The sequence below is a fragment of the Scyliorhinus torazame genome, chromosome 9 (assembly GCF_047496885.1).
Source record: "Scyliorhinus torazame isolate Kashiwa2021f chromosome 9, sScyTor2.1, whole genome shotgun sequence".
In the NCBI taxonomy this organism is placed as follows: domain Eukaryota; kingdom Metazoa; phylum Chordata; class Chondrichthyes; order Carcharhiniformes; family Scyliorhinidae; genus Scyliorhinus; species Scyliorhinus torazame.
The window spans coordinates 71,167,660-71,181,403 of NC_092715.1; the positions used below are offsets into that span (position 1 = coordinate 71,167,660).

At 50.2% G+C, this 13,744-nt stretch overlaps 1 protein-coding gene across 2 annotated transcripts in view; it reads left to right on the forward strand.

Moving 5' to 3' along the window:
* Positions 1-1,033: 1,033 nt before the first annotated feature.
* The window catches only part of LOC140429995 (low-density lipoprotein receptor class A domain-containing protein 1-like), a 68,596-nt gene continuing 55,885 nt past the window's right edge, over positions 1,034-13,744 (forward strand). For both annotated transcript variants that reach the window (XM_072517570.1, XM_072517571.1), the window contains exon 1: positions 1,034-1,188. In XM_072517570.1, the coding sequence (XP_072373671.1) occupies positions 1,153-1,188 (36 nt within the window). In that variant the 5' untranslated portion in view covers positions 1,034-1,152. The remainder of the gene's footprint in view (positions 1,189-13,744) is intronic.

Below are 13,744 nucleotides of genomic sequence, written 5' to 3' on the forward strand. Positions count from 1 at the left end.
TTTGTTTGCTGTTCTGTATTTTCAAAGATTGAAGGATGCCAGAACAAGACAAGATTGACCAGGACAAGAGAGCTAACTCCCCTACTCCTCTATGAAATCTTGCAAAGGAATCTTTTTCATCCACCGAAGAGAACGAACAGTTTACATCCCAGTCAAAAGATGGCACCTCTAATAGTTTGGTGCTCCAGCCTCGGGAGTGAAATGTGAACCCACAGCCTCTGAGTCAGAGGCAAAATGCTACAAACTGAGCCACAAAAAGACAAATCTTTCTGCAAGCTTACTTTCTGATGCATGGAAAGGTAAAAATGCAGATAAAAGTTATCTCAAACAAGTGCTGCAACTTTCTAATGTCCTGCTAAAACAAGGGACAGCAACCCACCTGAAGAGCCATTTAAAAAATAATTGACTAAAGTAGAAATTACTGGGAGGCGCATAAGGTGAAAGTTCTGCATTTCTAAACTGTCTTTGGTATAATGCATTATTTGCATCTATAATAAATAAAGTACATGTATCGCATTAATGGATCAACAGAGCATAATAAAATTAAAATAGACATAACTGAATTATTGCTTCTTTGAAACTTTTTTACTGTGATTTTGTCAATACAGTAATCTTTAAAACAGATGTCATCTTTTGATTTAAGATGTATAAACTTGAGACTATTTTGTCAACTACTGGTTGTGGATTATGAACTGAACTAACAGGATCGGGCTAGAAATCAGGGCCAGGTCTCCTCAACAGTTCTTATCTGTGGATTAGATTTACCGTCCTGCTTGTTTAAAAAGCAAAAGTTCGAGTGTTTTAATTTGGATTTCATGCTCCTAATGAACAAACTTTGTAGACAACACCTCGGACATGTCACAAGCCTCAGTGGGAGATATTTGCTCTTTTCAGCCACCTCTTTCTCCAATGTTTACCGTATCTTTAACGACCTTGTACAGGTAAGTGATATTATGGAGAAGTTTTTTGCGTTGCTGGGCGACGAATAAAAGTAGGTTTCTTGTCAACGGACTTGGGTGGGGTTACCAGTCGGCTGAAAGTTCAAAACCCGCAAATCGGTACCACAGCAACTTTGACAAGAACTTGTAACATGTTGTTCATTTCTCCTTAGTGCCACACACTCTTGGCAGCGTACATCGGCACACAGGTGAAATGACTTCAAACAGAATCTACCCGTCGCGACTCAAGGTAAAACGCTTTTATTTCAAAAATATTCGCGGAATTTTATTTTACAACTTTCAAAGATGGACAAGTTTTCCGTGTTGGAAGAGGTGTTACTGTTTCAATCAGAGCTGATATATGAATGAACATAATTATCAGTGGATTCCTTCACTATGGCAGACTTGCAACGCCATGTTATAAATGATCAATTCGGTGGATTGGCCGCTAAATTGCCCCATTAATGTCCAAATGTTAAGTGGGGATAAAGTAGGGGATTGGGACTCGGCGGAGTGCTCTTTCGGAGGATCGGGGCAGACTCGACGGGCCGAATGGCATCCTTCTGCACTGCAGGGATTCTATGACATTCAGTTAAGTTTAAAAAATATATTTTTATTACGAATTTCTTTCCCAATATAACACTTTCAGAAACCTACTTATCCAACAATTACAATTTCTACCCACCCCCTGACATCTGACCGTGGCCCACTCCCTGAAATAGGAAAGGAACAGCTGCCATCCTTCCACCCTCTCAAGATAGATTTGACCCTTTCTAAGTGTAAGAACTCCATTAGGTCGCTTAACCACACTGAGATACTGTGCGGAACCGGAGATCTTCACCTGAAAATAACTCACCTTCGGGCTATTAGTGAGGCGAAAGCATCTGCCTTTGCCTCAGTCTGCAGCACCTATAAGTCTGAAATCCAAAGATAGCCATCAAAGGGCGAGGTTCCAACTCAACCCCAAGAATTACTGACATGGTGCTGAAGAAGGAGACTCAAAAGCCCATAAGCCTAGAACAAGACCAGAACATGTGCTTGCGATGCACCGGACCCCCTGAACACCTCTCGCACCTCTCATCTACTTCCGAGAAAAAAACATTCATCTGTGCCCTGGTCAGATGTGCCCTATGACCCACCTTGAACTGAATCAGGCTGAGCCGAACACACGAGGAGGCGGAGTTGACTTTGTGTAGAGCCTCGCTCGCTCTCTCTCCCACATCCTTTTAACCTCAACCAGTGGAATGGATTGTTTTCCAGTCTCGGGAGTGGAACTAATTGACTAATTTGCTAGAGTTCTTCGAAGATGCAACAAGCAAAGTGGACAATGGGGATCCTGTAGATGTAGTATATCTGGACTTCCGAAAGGCGTTTGATAAGGTGCCACACAGCATGTTAGGATACAAGGTTAGATCACATGGAGTTAGGGGTAATTTATTAGCTTGGATAGACTGGCTGACGGACAGAAAACAGAGTTGGGTCTGTTGGATAAATGCGTCTTTTTCTGGATGGCAAGATGTAACTAGTGGGGTACCACAGGGTTCGGCTGTTGGCACCTAACTATATACACTCTATCTTAATGACTTGGGTACAGGGATAGAAGGTTCTACAGCCAAATTTGCAGACAACACAAAAATAGGTGGGACAGTAAGTTGAAATGAGGAAATAGGAACCTTACAAATGGATATAGATAGGTTAGGAGAGTGGGCCAAAATGTGGCAGATGGAGATTAACGTGGATAAGTGTGAGGTCATGTAGTTTGGTTGGAAAAATGGGAAGGCAATTTATTGGCCGGGATGCTCCCAGCCTGCGGCGGGACGGAGAATTGCCGGGGGGGGGGCGCGAGAATCCTGCCACGCCGCTCCGATACCAGGCCACCGATTCTCCAGCGACCGGAGAATCTGCACCAATCGCACCCGCGCAATCGCCGGTCGGGTGCCCTTGAAACGCCCCCCCGCGGCGATTCTCCACCCTCGACGGGCCGCGTGCCCGCCAAGTTCCTCTGAGTCCCGCCGGCGTGGTTTACATATAGTTCCACCTGGCAGGACCTCAGCGTTCTGGCTGCAGGGGCCGTCCTGGTGGGGGTGGGGGGGCAGGGGGATCCAACTCTGGGGGGGCCTTCATGGTGGCCAGGTACGCGACCGAGGCTACCGATTGGCGGGCGTGCTCATTCCGGGAGGGGCCTATGTTCCTCCGCGCCGGGCCCAAGTAGGGCTCCGCCATGGTGCGCGGGGGCCAGTGCGGAGACAGCAACCATGCGCATGCGCCGGCGTGGAGACGGCCGTACCCACGCCGACCGTCCAGGCCAGCTTACGGTGCTGGAGCAGCGCACGGCACTCAGGCGCCATTCTAGCCGCCGAAGAACAGGAGAGTTACTGGGCCTGGAGGCCCGTTGACGCCAGCGTCGCTCACGCCGGTTTTGACGCCGGCGTCAACAGTTGGCCGCGATATCGGAGTATTCCGGCCATTATTTAAATGGGAAGAGATTCAGGAATCTGATTATCCTCGTGCATGAGTCGCAGAAAACTAGCATGCATTTTCAGCAGGTAATAAAAAAAGCAAATGGAATGTTTGAATTTATAGCTAAAGGAATAGAATATAAAGGTAAGGAAGAGTTGTTGCAACTATACAAGGCATTGATGAGATCACACCGGGAGTATTGTGCACAGTTTTGGTCCCCTTATTTGAGAAAAGATGTACTGGCATTGGAGGCAGTTCAGAGGAGGTTCACTAGATTGACTCCAGCGATGGGGTATGTTGTATGAAGAGAGATTGAGCAGTTTAGGCCAATACTCTCTAGAGTTTAGAAGAATGAGGGGAGATCAAATTGAGGTATATAATTCACCATGTACATATCTGTATTACGCTGTTGCCCATGTGGGCTCCACCTATGGACCATTGTAAGGTATTACCTATGATGTAGCATGTTGGGGCCTGTGTGGGCTCCGCCCCTGGCTCCTCCCTTTGTGGGGAGGTTTAGGAACAGTCGCCCTGTAGGCGGCTCCCACTAACAGATCAGTCGCAGGCAGGCACTGCTCTAGTTGATTAAAGCCACAGTTTACTTCTACTCCTGGTTTCGTGTGGATTGATGGTCGCATCATAGACATACTTGCCAAAGGTGACAAATTCAATGTAAAACTGGAAAAGAAGAAGTCTGTACTCTCGATCTGGCTAAAACTTTGTTGGCATCTTATTTTCAAGATGTGTGATGAGTACTGTTCCTTCATCACTGATTGGGTCAATATATGTGAACCAATAACTTTCCATCTTAATGCATCATAATCTACCTTCACAGAAGCTTGTGACTGTTCTAAAAATGCAAGAATTTGTGTTTATATAGTGTTTTTTATGAACCCAGAATGTTTCAATGCAATTTATAGGCAATAAAATACATTCAAGGTGTCACTGTTGTAAAGTAGGATAACATGGCTGTACGATACCATGAAAGTATAATAAATTACCACACAATTTGTTTTAGATTGTGTTGGTTGAAAGATAAATATTGGCCAGGACATTAGGAGAATTATTCTTTTGCTCAAAAAGTGACATGTTTTTCTAAATCTATGCAAGGAAAGCAGAGGGTGCTTCAGCCAGTGTTATAACCCACACAAGACCTATGGGGTGGAGCAATCAGACTCCCCATGAATCACACCGAATACGATCTCTTCCGCTAAGGGGACGGGGAAGCCCGAGGACATTCATGATTGAGATCTGGTTAAAATTGACCAAGTTTCGAACCGACAGAGCAGACCAGCTGGGATCTGTTGTATATTATAAATATAATTGCATTGCAATAAACCAGGTTTTCTTTTGACCAATTCGGTTTGGATTTGTTTGTGACCTACTAAAGCCAGCATCATTAACAATGCAGCACTTCCTCCTAATTTGTCCAAACCAATGGAGTAGCATGATTCTTCAATGCTACAAAGCAACAAAGTCCCAACAAATATTTTTAGTTTTTAGTGTCAAATACCACTTGAAAATATCACAAAGTAATTTAACCTCCAACATTATTTTCCAAACTGACATAACATAATAGTCCAGGTTTTACATGGTAAAACAGTTGGATTTCTTGCCAATGCTCCTCTGAAACTGACAGTAACTTCAGTGGTCTGCACATATGCAGTAAAACATGGAAATCCAGAAGTTGTTGCCAGTGATTCTGTTCTCCACAATAGGATACGCTATTGATGTCTCACTAGCCTGCAATCAAGTCGGAACCACAGCACTGATGAGAACTGGCCCGTATATGCTATTTGTCTGTCTGTAAAAAGGCATTGAGAATGTTACACCTTGCTGAATCAAGTGTAACTGGATTTAAATCCAACGTTCATAATTATTACTGAACAACGTCACTGACTCTGAAAACCTAATTTTATGTTTGTCACACATTTTCATTACAATAAACAAGATCACATTTTTAAAATGTTACAGTTTGTTATTTCACCTTCTACCGTAATCCCTTGTATATGTCTTAATCATTTATTTCACTCTTCATAAAACGTGAATTGAAAATGACAAATTTAATTTACTTTACTTGCTGTTATGTTGTCTTTGAGATCACTTGAATATGATCGACTGCTTACACTGCTGTATCCCATCACTGTTAGAGGATACCTAGAGATTCCCGGAACATAGCTCTAGTTTCACACTTGCATGGGAAAGGGGGCATCCATATCACAGGGATTGCTGGATCTTTGTGAACAGCTTTCTTTAAGGTTGGCAACGAGCTCTGTCATCTCATCATTGCCCAGGACAACATATCCTGTAGCACCTACTGGATGAGGCTTGACGGAAATTGGGGACAATATATGGCTTCATTCTAGGGTTGCCAGGAGAGCAAGTGCTGCACTGAAACGTTAAGCTATATGACGAACTTCAGTCTCTAGAACAAGAGCTCACAACCGCCTGACTCAGTTGAGTTGTGGCTCTGAGCCATGGCTGACATTTAACATCAAAACCAGCAAGTATTAGTTTAGAGTTTGTCTGGTTTCGCTAACAGCTGTTTTTGCTGTTTTCAGTGGCTAGTTCTCAGTAGATGAGCAATTAGTGCCTCCGGCTTTAGATTATTTAAAGAAGGCATTCTCTGTTGACCGTTTGGCCACTTTTCAGACTTGGTCCCAGGGACCCTGTGGTTGGCAATATCCTTTTTGTAACTGAGTGCCTTGGATTCATCACTTGCAGCACAAAAAATCGTCAACTGTCCCAAACTGGCAGATATACATTGTCAAGAACAAAGAACAAAGAAAAATACAGCACAGGAACAGGTCCTTCGGCCCTCCAAGCCTGTGCCGACCATGCTGCCCGTCAAAACAAAAATCTTTTTTTTTTAAATGTGTTTATTCAAATTTTCCAACAAAATTTTTAACAACCCCCCACCCCCAATAACAAAAAGAAAGAAACGCAAACACAAGTCAAAAATTATACAAAACTTTTACATTGGGTTTCCCCGTATACAGTAACCCCCCCCATATGACATTCAAAGCTACTCACAGGGAAGCCCCCCACCCCCCCCCACCCACCCGAATTCCCCCCCCCCCGAAAGAGACTCCCCCCCTCCTCCACCCCCACCCTTGGGTTGCTGCTGCTGCTGACCTCCTAACGCTCCGCGAGATAGTCTAGGAACGGTTGCCACCGCCTGAAGAACCCCTGCACAGACCCTCGTAAGGCAAACTTTATTGACTCCAGCTTAATGAACCCTGCCATGTCATTTATCCAGGCTTCCACACTGGGGGGCTTCGCATCCTTCCATAATAGCAAGATCCTCCGCTGGGCTACCAGGGACGCAAAGGCCAGGATACCGGCCTCTTTCGCCTCCTGCACTCCCGGCTCATCCGTCACCCCAAATAGTGCCAACCCCCAGCTCGGCTTGACCTGGACTTTCACCACCTTGGACATAGTCCTCGCGAAACCCCTCCAAAACCCATACAGTGCCGGGCACAACCAGAACATGTGAACGTGATTCACCGGGCTTCCCGAGCACCTCCCACATCTGTCCTCCACCCCAAAGAACCTTATCAACCTCGCCCCTGTCATATGCGCTCTATGAATAACCTTAAATTGTATTAGGCTGAGCCTGGCACAAGAGGAGGAAGAGTTAACCCTACTCAGGGCATCAGCCCACAGACCCTCATCTATCTCCTCCCCAAGCTCCTCCTCCCACTTGCCCTTTAACTCCTCTACCGAGGCCGCCTCCTCTTCCTTCAGCTCCTGGTAGATCGTCGAAACCCTGCCTTCTCCAACCCATACACCTGAAATCACCCTGTCCTGAGTCCCCTGTGCCGGGAGCAGTGGGAATTCCCTCACCTGCCGCCTCACAAACGCCCTCACTTGCATATACCTGAAAGCATTTCCCGGGGTTAACCCAAACCTCTTCTCCAGCGCCCCCAGGCTCGCAAACGTCCCATCTATAAACAGGTCCCCCATTTTTCTAATCCCTGCCCGATGCCAGCTCCGAAATCCCCCATCCATCCTTCGCGGGACGAACCGATGGTTCTCCCGAATTGGGGACCAAACTGAGGCTCCCACCTCGCCCTTGTGTCGTCTCCACTGCCCCCAGATCTTCAACGTCGCCGCCACCACCGGACCCGTGGTGTACCTTGTCGGCGAGAGCGGCAGCGGTGCCGTCGCCAACGCCCTCAGGCTCGTGCCCACACAGGACGCCATCTCCAACCTCTTCCACGCCGCCCCCTCTCCCTCCATTACCCACTTACGGATCATCGCCACATTGGCTGCCCGATAATAGCCGCACAAATTCGGCAGAGCCAGCCCTCCCTGTCCCTACTACGCTCCAAAAACACCCTCTTTACCCTCGGGGTCTTATTTGCCCACACGACACCCATGATACTCCTACCTACCCGTTTGAAAAAGGACTTGGGAATCATAATGGGAAGGCACTGGAACACAAAGAGAAACCTCGGGAGGACCATCATTTTAACCGACTGCACCCTGCCTGCTAGTGAGAGTGGCAGCACATCCCAATTGTGTTTATGCAGGGCCCCCCAACTCCCAGCCACCTGGATCACTAAGTACTGAAAGCTCCTTTCCACCCTCTTCAACGGCAGGTCGTCTATCCCCATTCCCTGGTCCCCTGGATGCACCACAAAGAGCTCACTTTTCCCTACATTAAGCTTATACCCCGAGAAGTCCCCAAACTCCCTTAGGATCCGCATGACCTCCGCCATCCCCTCCACTGGAGCTGCCACATACAGCAACAGGTCGTCCACATACAGAGACACCCGATGTTCCTCTCCCCCTCGGACCAGACCCCTCCATTTCCTGGACTCCCTTAGTGCTATGGCCAGAGGCTCAATTGCCAATGCAAACAGCAAGGGGGACAGGGGGCACCCCTGCCTCATCCCTCGGTACAGCCGAAAGTACTCCGTCCTCCGCCGATTCGTAGCTACACTCGCCACCGGGGCTCTATATAGCAATCTGACCCAGCCGATGAACCCCTCCCCGAACCCACACCTCCGCAACACTTCCCAAAGATACTCCCACTCCACCCGGTCGAAGGCCTTCTCCGCGTCCACAGCTGCCACTACCTCCGCTTCTCCCTCCAACGAGGGCATCATAATCACATTGAGGAGCCTCCGCACATTAGTGTTTAGCTGCCTACCCTTCACAAATCCTGTCTGGCCCTCATGAATCACCCCTGGGGCACAGTCCTCAATTCTTGTAGCCAGCACTTTTGCCAGCAACTTAGCATCCACATTGAGGAGCGAGATCGGTCTATCCGACCCACATTGCAGTGGGTCCTTGTCCCGCTTCAGGATCAGAGAGATCAGCGCCTCGGACATTGTCGGGGGCAAGGTCCTCCCCTCCCTTGCCTTATTGAAAGTCCTCACTAGCAACGGGCCTAGCAGGTCCACGTATTTCCTGTAAAACTCGACCGGGAACCCATCTGGCCCCGGGGCCTTCCCCGCCTGCATGCTCCCCAATCCTTTAACCAGCTCCTTCAGCCCAATTGGCGCCCCTAGACCAGCCACCTCCTGCTCCTCCACCCTCGGGAACCTCAGCTGATCCAAAAATCGTCGCATCCCCTCTTCCCCCGCTGGGGGGTCAGATCTGTACAGATCCCCTTGGAAGTTCCTAAATACCTCATTTATTCTCACCGCACTCCGCACCGTATTCCCACCGCTATCCTTAACTCCACCTATCTCCCTCGCTGCCTCCCTCTTACGAAGCTGGTGTGCCAGCATCCGACTCGCCTTCTCCCCATACTCATACGTCGCCCCCTGCGCTTTCCTCCACTGTGCCTCTGCTTTCCCTGTGGTCAACAGGTCGAACTCCGTCTGGAGGTTCCGCCGCTCCCTGAGTAGTCCCTCTTCGGGGGCCTCTACATATCTCCTGTCCACCCTTAAGATCTCCCCCACCAGCCTCTCCCTCTCCCTGCTCTCTCTCTTCTCCCTGTGGGTCCTGCTGGAGATTAACTCTCCCCTGACCACCGCCTTCAGCGCCTCCCAGACTACCCCCATCTGCACCTCCCCGTTGTCATTGGCCTCCAAATATCTTTCAATGCACCCCCCGCACCCGCCCGCACACCTCCACACCTGCTCCCCCATAACACTCCCGTAAGTCAGCTGACTCCTGCTGACCCCGGCCTCTCCCGCCATTCCATCGACCCCCTCCAATGTGAGAATCCCCCCTCCCCCTCCCACAGCGGGCGCTGGTCCCTCTCCTCTCCTAACTCCAGCTCCACCAGTGCGGGGCGTGGTCTGAGATGGCTATGGCCAAATACTCCGTTCCCTCCACTTTCGGGACTAGCGCCCTACTCAAAATAAAAAAATCTATCCGGGAGTAGGCTTTGTGGACGTGGGAAAAGAATGAAAATTCCCTGGCCTGGGGCCTGACAAACCTCCATGGATCCACTCCCCCCCCATCTGGTCCATAAACCCCCTGAGCACCTTGGCCGCAGCCGGCCTCTTACCTGTCCTGGACCTAGAACGGTCCAGTGCTGGGTCCAGCACCGTGTTGAAATCACCCCCCATTATCAAGCTTCCTACCTCCAGGTCCGGAATCCGACCCAGCATGCGTTTCATAAATCCGGCATCATCCCAGTTCGGGGCATATACGTTTACCAGTACCAGTACCCGCACCCCCTGCAACCTACCGCTCACCATCACATATCGACCTCCATTATCTACTACAATATTCATTGCCTCAAATGACACCCGCTTCCCCACCAGTATTGCAACCCCTCTGTTCTTCGCACCCAACCCTGAATGAAAGACCTGCCCTACCCATCCCTTTCTCAGCCTAACCTGATCTGCCACCTTCAGATGTGTCTCCTGGAGCATAACCACGTCTGCCTTCAGTCCCTTTAAATGCGCGAACACACGGGCCCTCTTGACCGGCCCGTTCAGGCCCCTCACGTTCCAAGTTATCAGCCGAATTTGGGGCCTGCTCACCCCCACCCCCCCCAACCGACTAGCCATCTCCCTTTCTAGGCCAGCCACGTGCCCGTGCCACCCGCAGCCCCCAGACCCCCAGACGGCGGACACCCGCCCCGACCACCTCTCCTACTTCCAACTCCCCTTTGGCCAGTGCAGCAGCAACCCTATACCCCCCCCCTCCCCCCCTCCCCCTGCTAGATCCACATCTAGCCTTTTTGCTCCCCCCATAACACTCCCGTAAGTCAGCTGACTCTTGCTGACCCCGGCCTCTCCCGCCATTCCATCGACCCCCTCCAATTGAGAATCCCCCCTCCCCCTCCCTGGCAGTCAGTGTGCGCACCTCTCCAGCACCGCCCATCCCCCCTGGCCCCCACCCCCGTCCTTCCCTCGCGCGGGAAAAAGCCCGCGCTTTCCTGAGCCGGCCCCGCCCCCTCTGGCGCAGCTCCTTTTGCGGCCTTACCCCAATTCCCCATCCCCGGGCCTCCACTCCCCCTCTTCCCTCATGGGGGTCTGCCCCTCCAACACCGACGCCCACACTCTCCCACAGTCTCCCCATCCAATCCCTTCACCCATCCCCATCCAGCACCCAAACCAGAGGAACATTCCCTAAACGTAATAAACACTATATACACAGTAAACATCCCCACAACAAACCCTCAATTTGAGTCCAACTTTTCAGTCCGTATAAAACTCCATGCCTCATCAGGCGTTGCGAAATAGTGGTGCCGATCCTGGAACGTGACCCACAATCGCGCTGGCTGCAGCATACCGAACTTCACCCCCTTTCGATGGAGCACCGCCGTAGCCCAATTAAAACCCGCTCTCTTCTTAGCCACCTCTGCACTCCAGTCCTGGTAAATTTGGATCTCAGTGTTCTCCCACCTGCTGTCCTGCTCTTTCTTGGCCCATCTCAGGACACTCTCTGTCCATAAAGCGGTGAAACCTCACCACTACAGCCCTTGGTGGCTCGTTGGCCTTAGGTCTCCTTGCTAGGACCCGGTGAGCCCCATCTAGCTCCAGAGAACTCGGGAAGGCTCCCGCGCCCATCAGCGAATTGAGCATCGTGCTCACATATGCCCCAGCATCGGGCCCCTCCACTCCTTCGGGAAGACCCAGAATCCGAAGATTCTTCCTCCTCGACCTATTCTCCAGGTCCTCAAATCTTTCCGCCCACCTCTTGTGCAGCGCCTCGTGCGCCTCCACCTTCACCGCCAGGCCCAAGATCTCGTCCTCGTTCTCCGAGGCTTTTTGCCGCACCTCCCGGATCGCCGCCTCTTGGGCCTTCTGGGTCTCCACTAGCTTCTCAATCGCCGCCTTCATTGGCGCCAGCATCTCGGTTTTCAGCTCCTCAAAGCAGCGTCTAAGAAACCCCTGCTGCTCCTGCGACCACTGCGCCCATGCTGCTTGGTCTCCACCCGCCGCCATCTTGTTTTTTCTCCCTCTCACTTTTTGCTGCTCCAAGATCACTTTTTTCACTGCTCCACTCCTGGTCCAATCCATATAATGTCGGGGAGACCTTGCTGTCACCTTCCCACACTTGTAATTGCCGTTGGGGCCCCACTAGAGAGCCCAAATGTCCGCTCCCGGCGGGAGCTGCCGATCGTGCGACCTACCTAGACATAGCCGCAACCGGAAGTCAAAACTAAAATCTTCTACACTTCCTGAGTCCGTATCCCTCTATTCCCATCCTATTCATGTATTTGTCAAGATGCCCCTTAAATGTCACTATTGTCCCTGCTTTCACCACCTCCTCCGGCAGCGAGTTCCAGGCACCCACTACCCCTCTGAGTAAAAAACTTGCCTCGTACATCTACTCTAAACCTTGTCCCTCGCACCTTAAACTAAACCCCCTAGTAATTGACCCCTCGACCCTGGGAAAAAGCCTCTGACTATCCAGTCTGTCTATGCCCCTCATAATTTTGTAGACCTCAACCTCCGTTGTTCCAGTGAGAACAAACCGAGTTTATTCAACCGCTCCTCATAGCTAATGCCCTCCATACCAGGCAACATCTTGGTAAATCTCTTCTGCACCCTCTCTAAAGCCTCCACATCCTTCTGGTAGTGTGGCGACCAGAATTGAACACTATTCTCCAAGTGTGGCCTAACTAAGGTTCTGTACAGCTGCAACATGACTTGTCAATTCTTATACTCAATGCCCCGGCCAATGAAGGCAAGCGTGCTATATGCCTTCTTGACTACCTTCTCCACCTGTGTTGCCCCTTTCAGTGACCTGTGGACATGTACTCCTAGCTTTCTCTGACTTTCAATAGTCGTGAGGGTTCTACCATTCACTGTACATTCCTTACCTGCATTAGACCTTCCAAAATGCATTACCTCACATTTGTCCGGAGTAAACTCCATCTGCCATCTCTCCGCCCAAGTCTCCAAACGATCTAAATCCTGCCGTATCCTCTCACAGTCCTCATCGCTATCCGCAATTCCACCAACCTTTGTGTCGTCTGCAAACTTACTAATCAGACCAGTTACATTTTCTTCCAAATCATTTATATATAGTACGAACAGGAAAGGTCCCAGCACTGATCCCTGTGGAACACAACTAGTCACAGCCCTCCAATCAGAAAGGCACTCTTGCATTGCTACTCTCTGCCTTTTATGACTTAGCCAGTTCTGTATCCATCTTGCCAACTCACCCCTGATCCCGTGTGACTTCACCTTTTGTACCAGTCTGCCATGAGGGACCTTATCAAAGGCCTTACTGAAGTCCATATAGACAACATCCACTGCCCTACCTGCATCAATCACCTTTGTGACCTCTTCGAAAAACTCTATCAAGTTAGTGAGACACGACCTCCCCTCCATAGTTAGGGGGATAGATAGGAGATTCTGTGGGAATGAGAGAGACTCGCGGTTGGTGTGTTGCCTCCCAGGTACCAGGGTGCGTGATGTCTCGGATCGTGTTTTCGGGATCCTTAAGGGGGAGGGGGAGCAGCCCCAAGTCGTGGTCCACATGGGTACCAACAACATAGGTAGGAAAAGGGGTAGGGATGTAAGGCAGGAATTCAGGGAACTAGGGTGGGAACCTAGATCTAGGACAAACAGAGTTATTATCTCTGGGTTGTTACCCGTGCCACGTGATAGCGAGACGAGGAATAGGGAGAGAGAGGAGTTGAACACGTGGCTACAGGGATGGTGCAGGTGGGAGGGTTTCAGATTTCTGGATAATTGGGGCTCATTCTGGGGTCGGTAGGACCTCTTCAAACAAGATGGTCTGCACCTGGGCCACAGGGGTACCAATATCCCGGGGGGGGAATGTGCTAATGCTCTTCGGGAGGGTTTAAACTAGTTCAGCAGGGGCCTGGGAACCTGAATTGTAGCTCCAGTATACAGGAGGTTGAGAGTAGTGAGGTCATGAGTAAGGTTTCAAAGTTGCAGGAGTGTACCGGCAGGCAG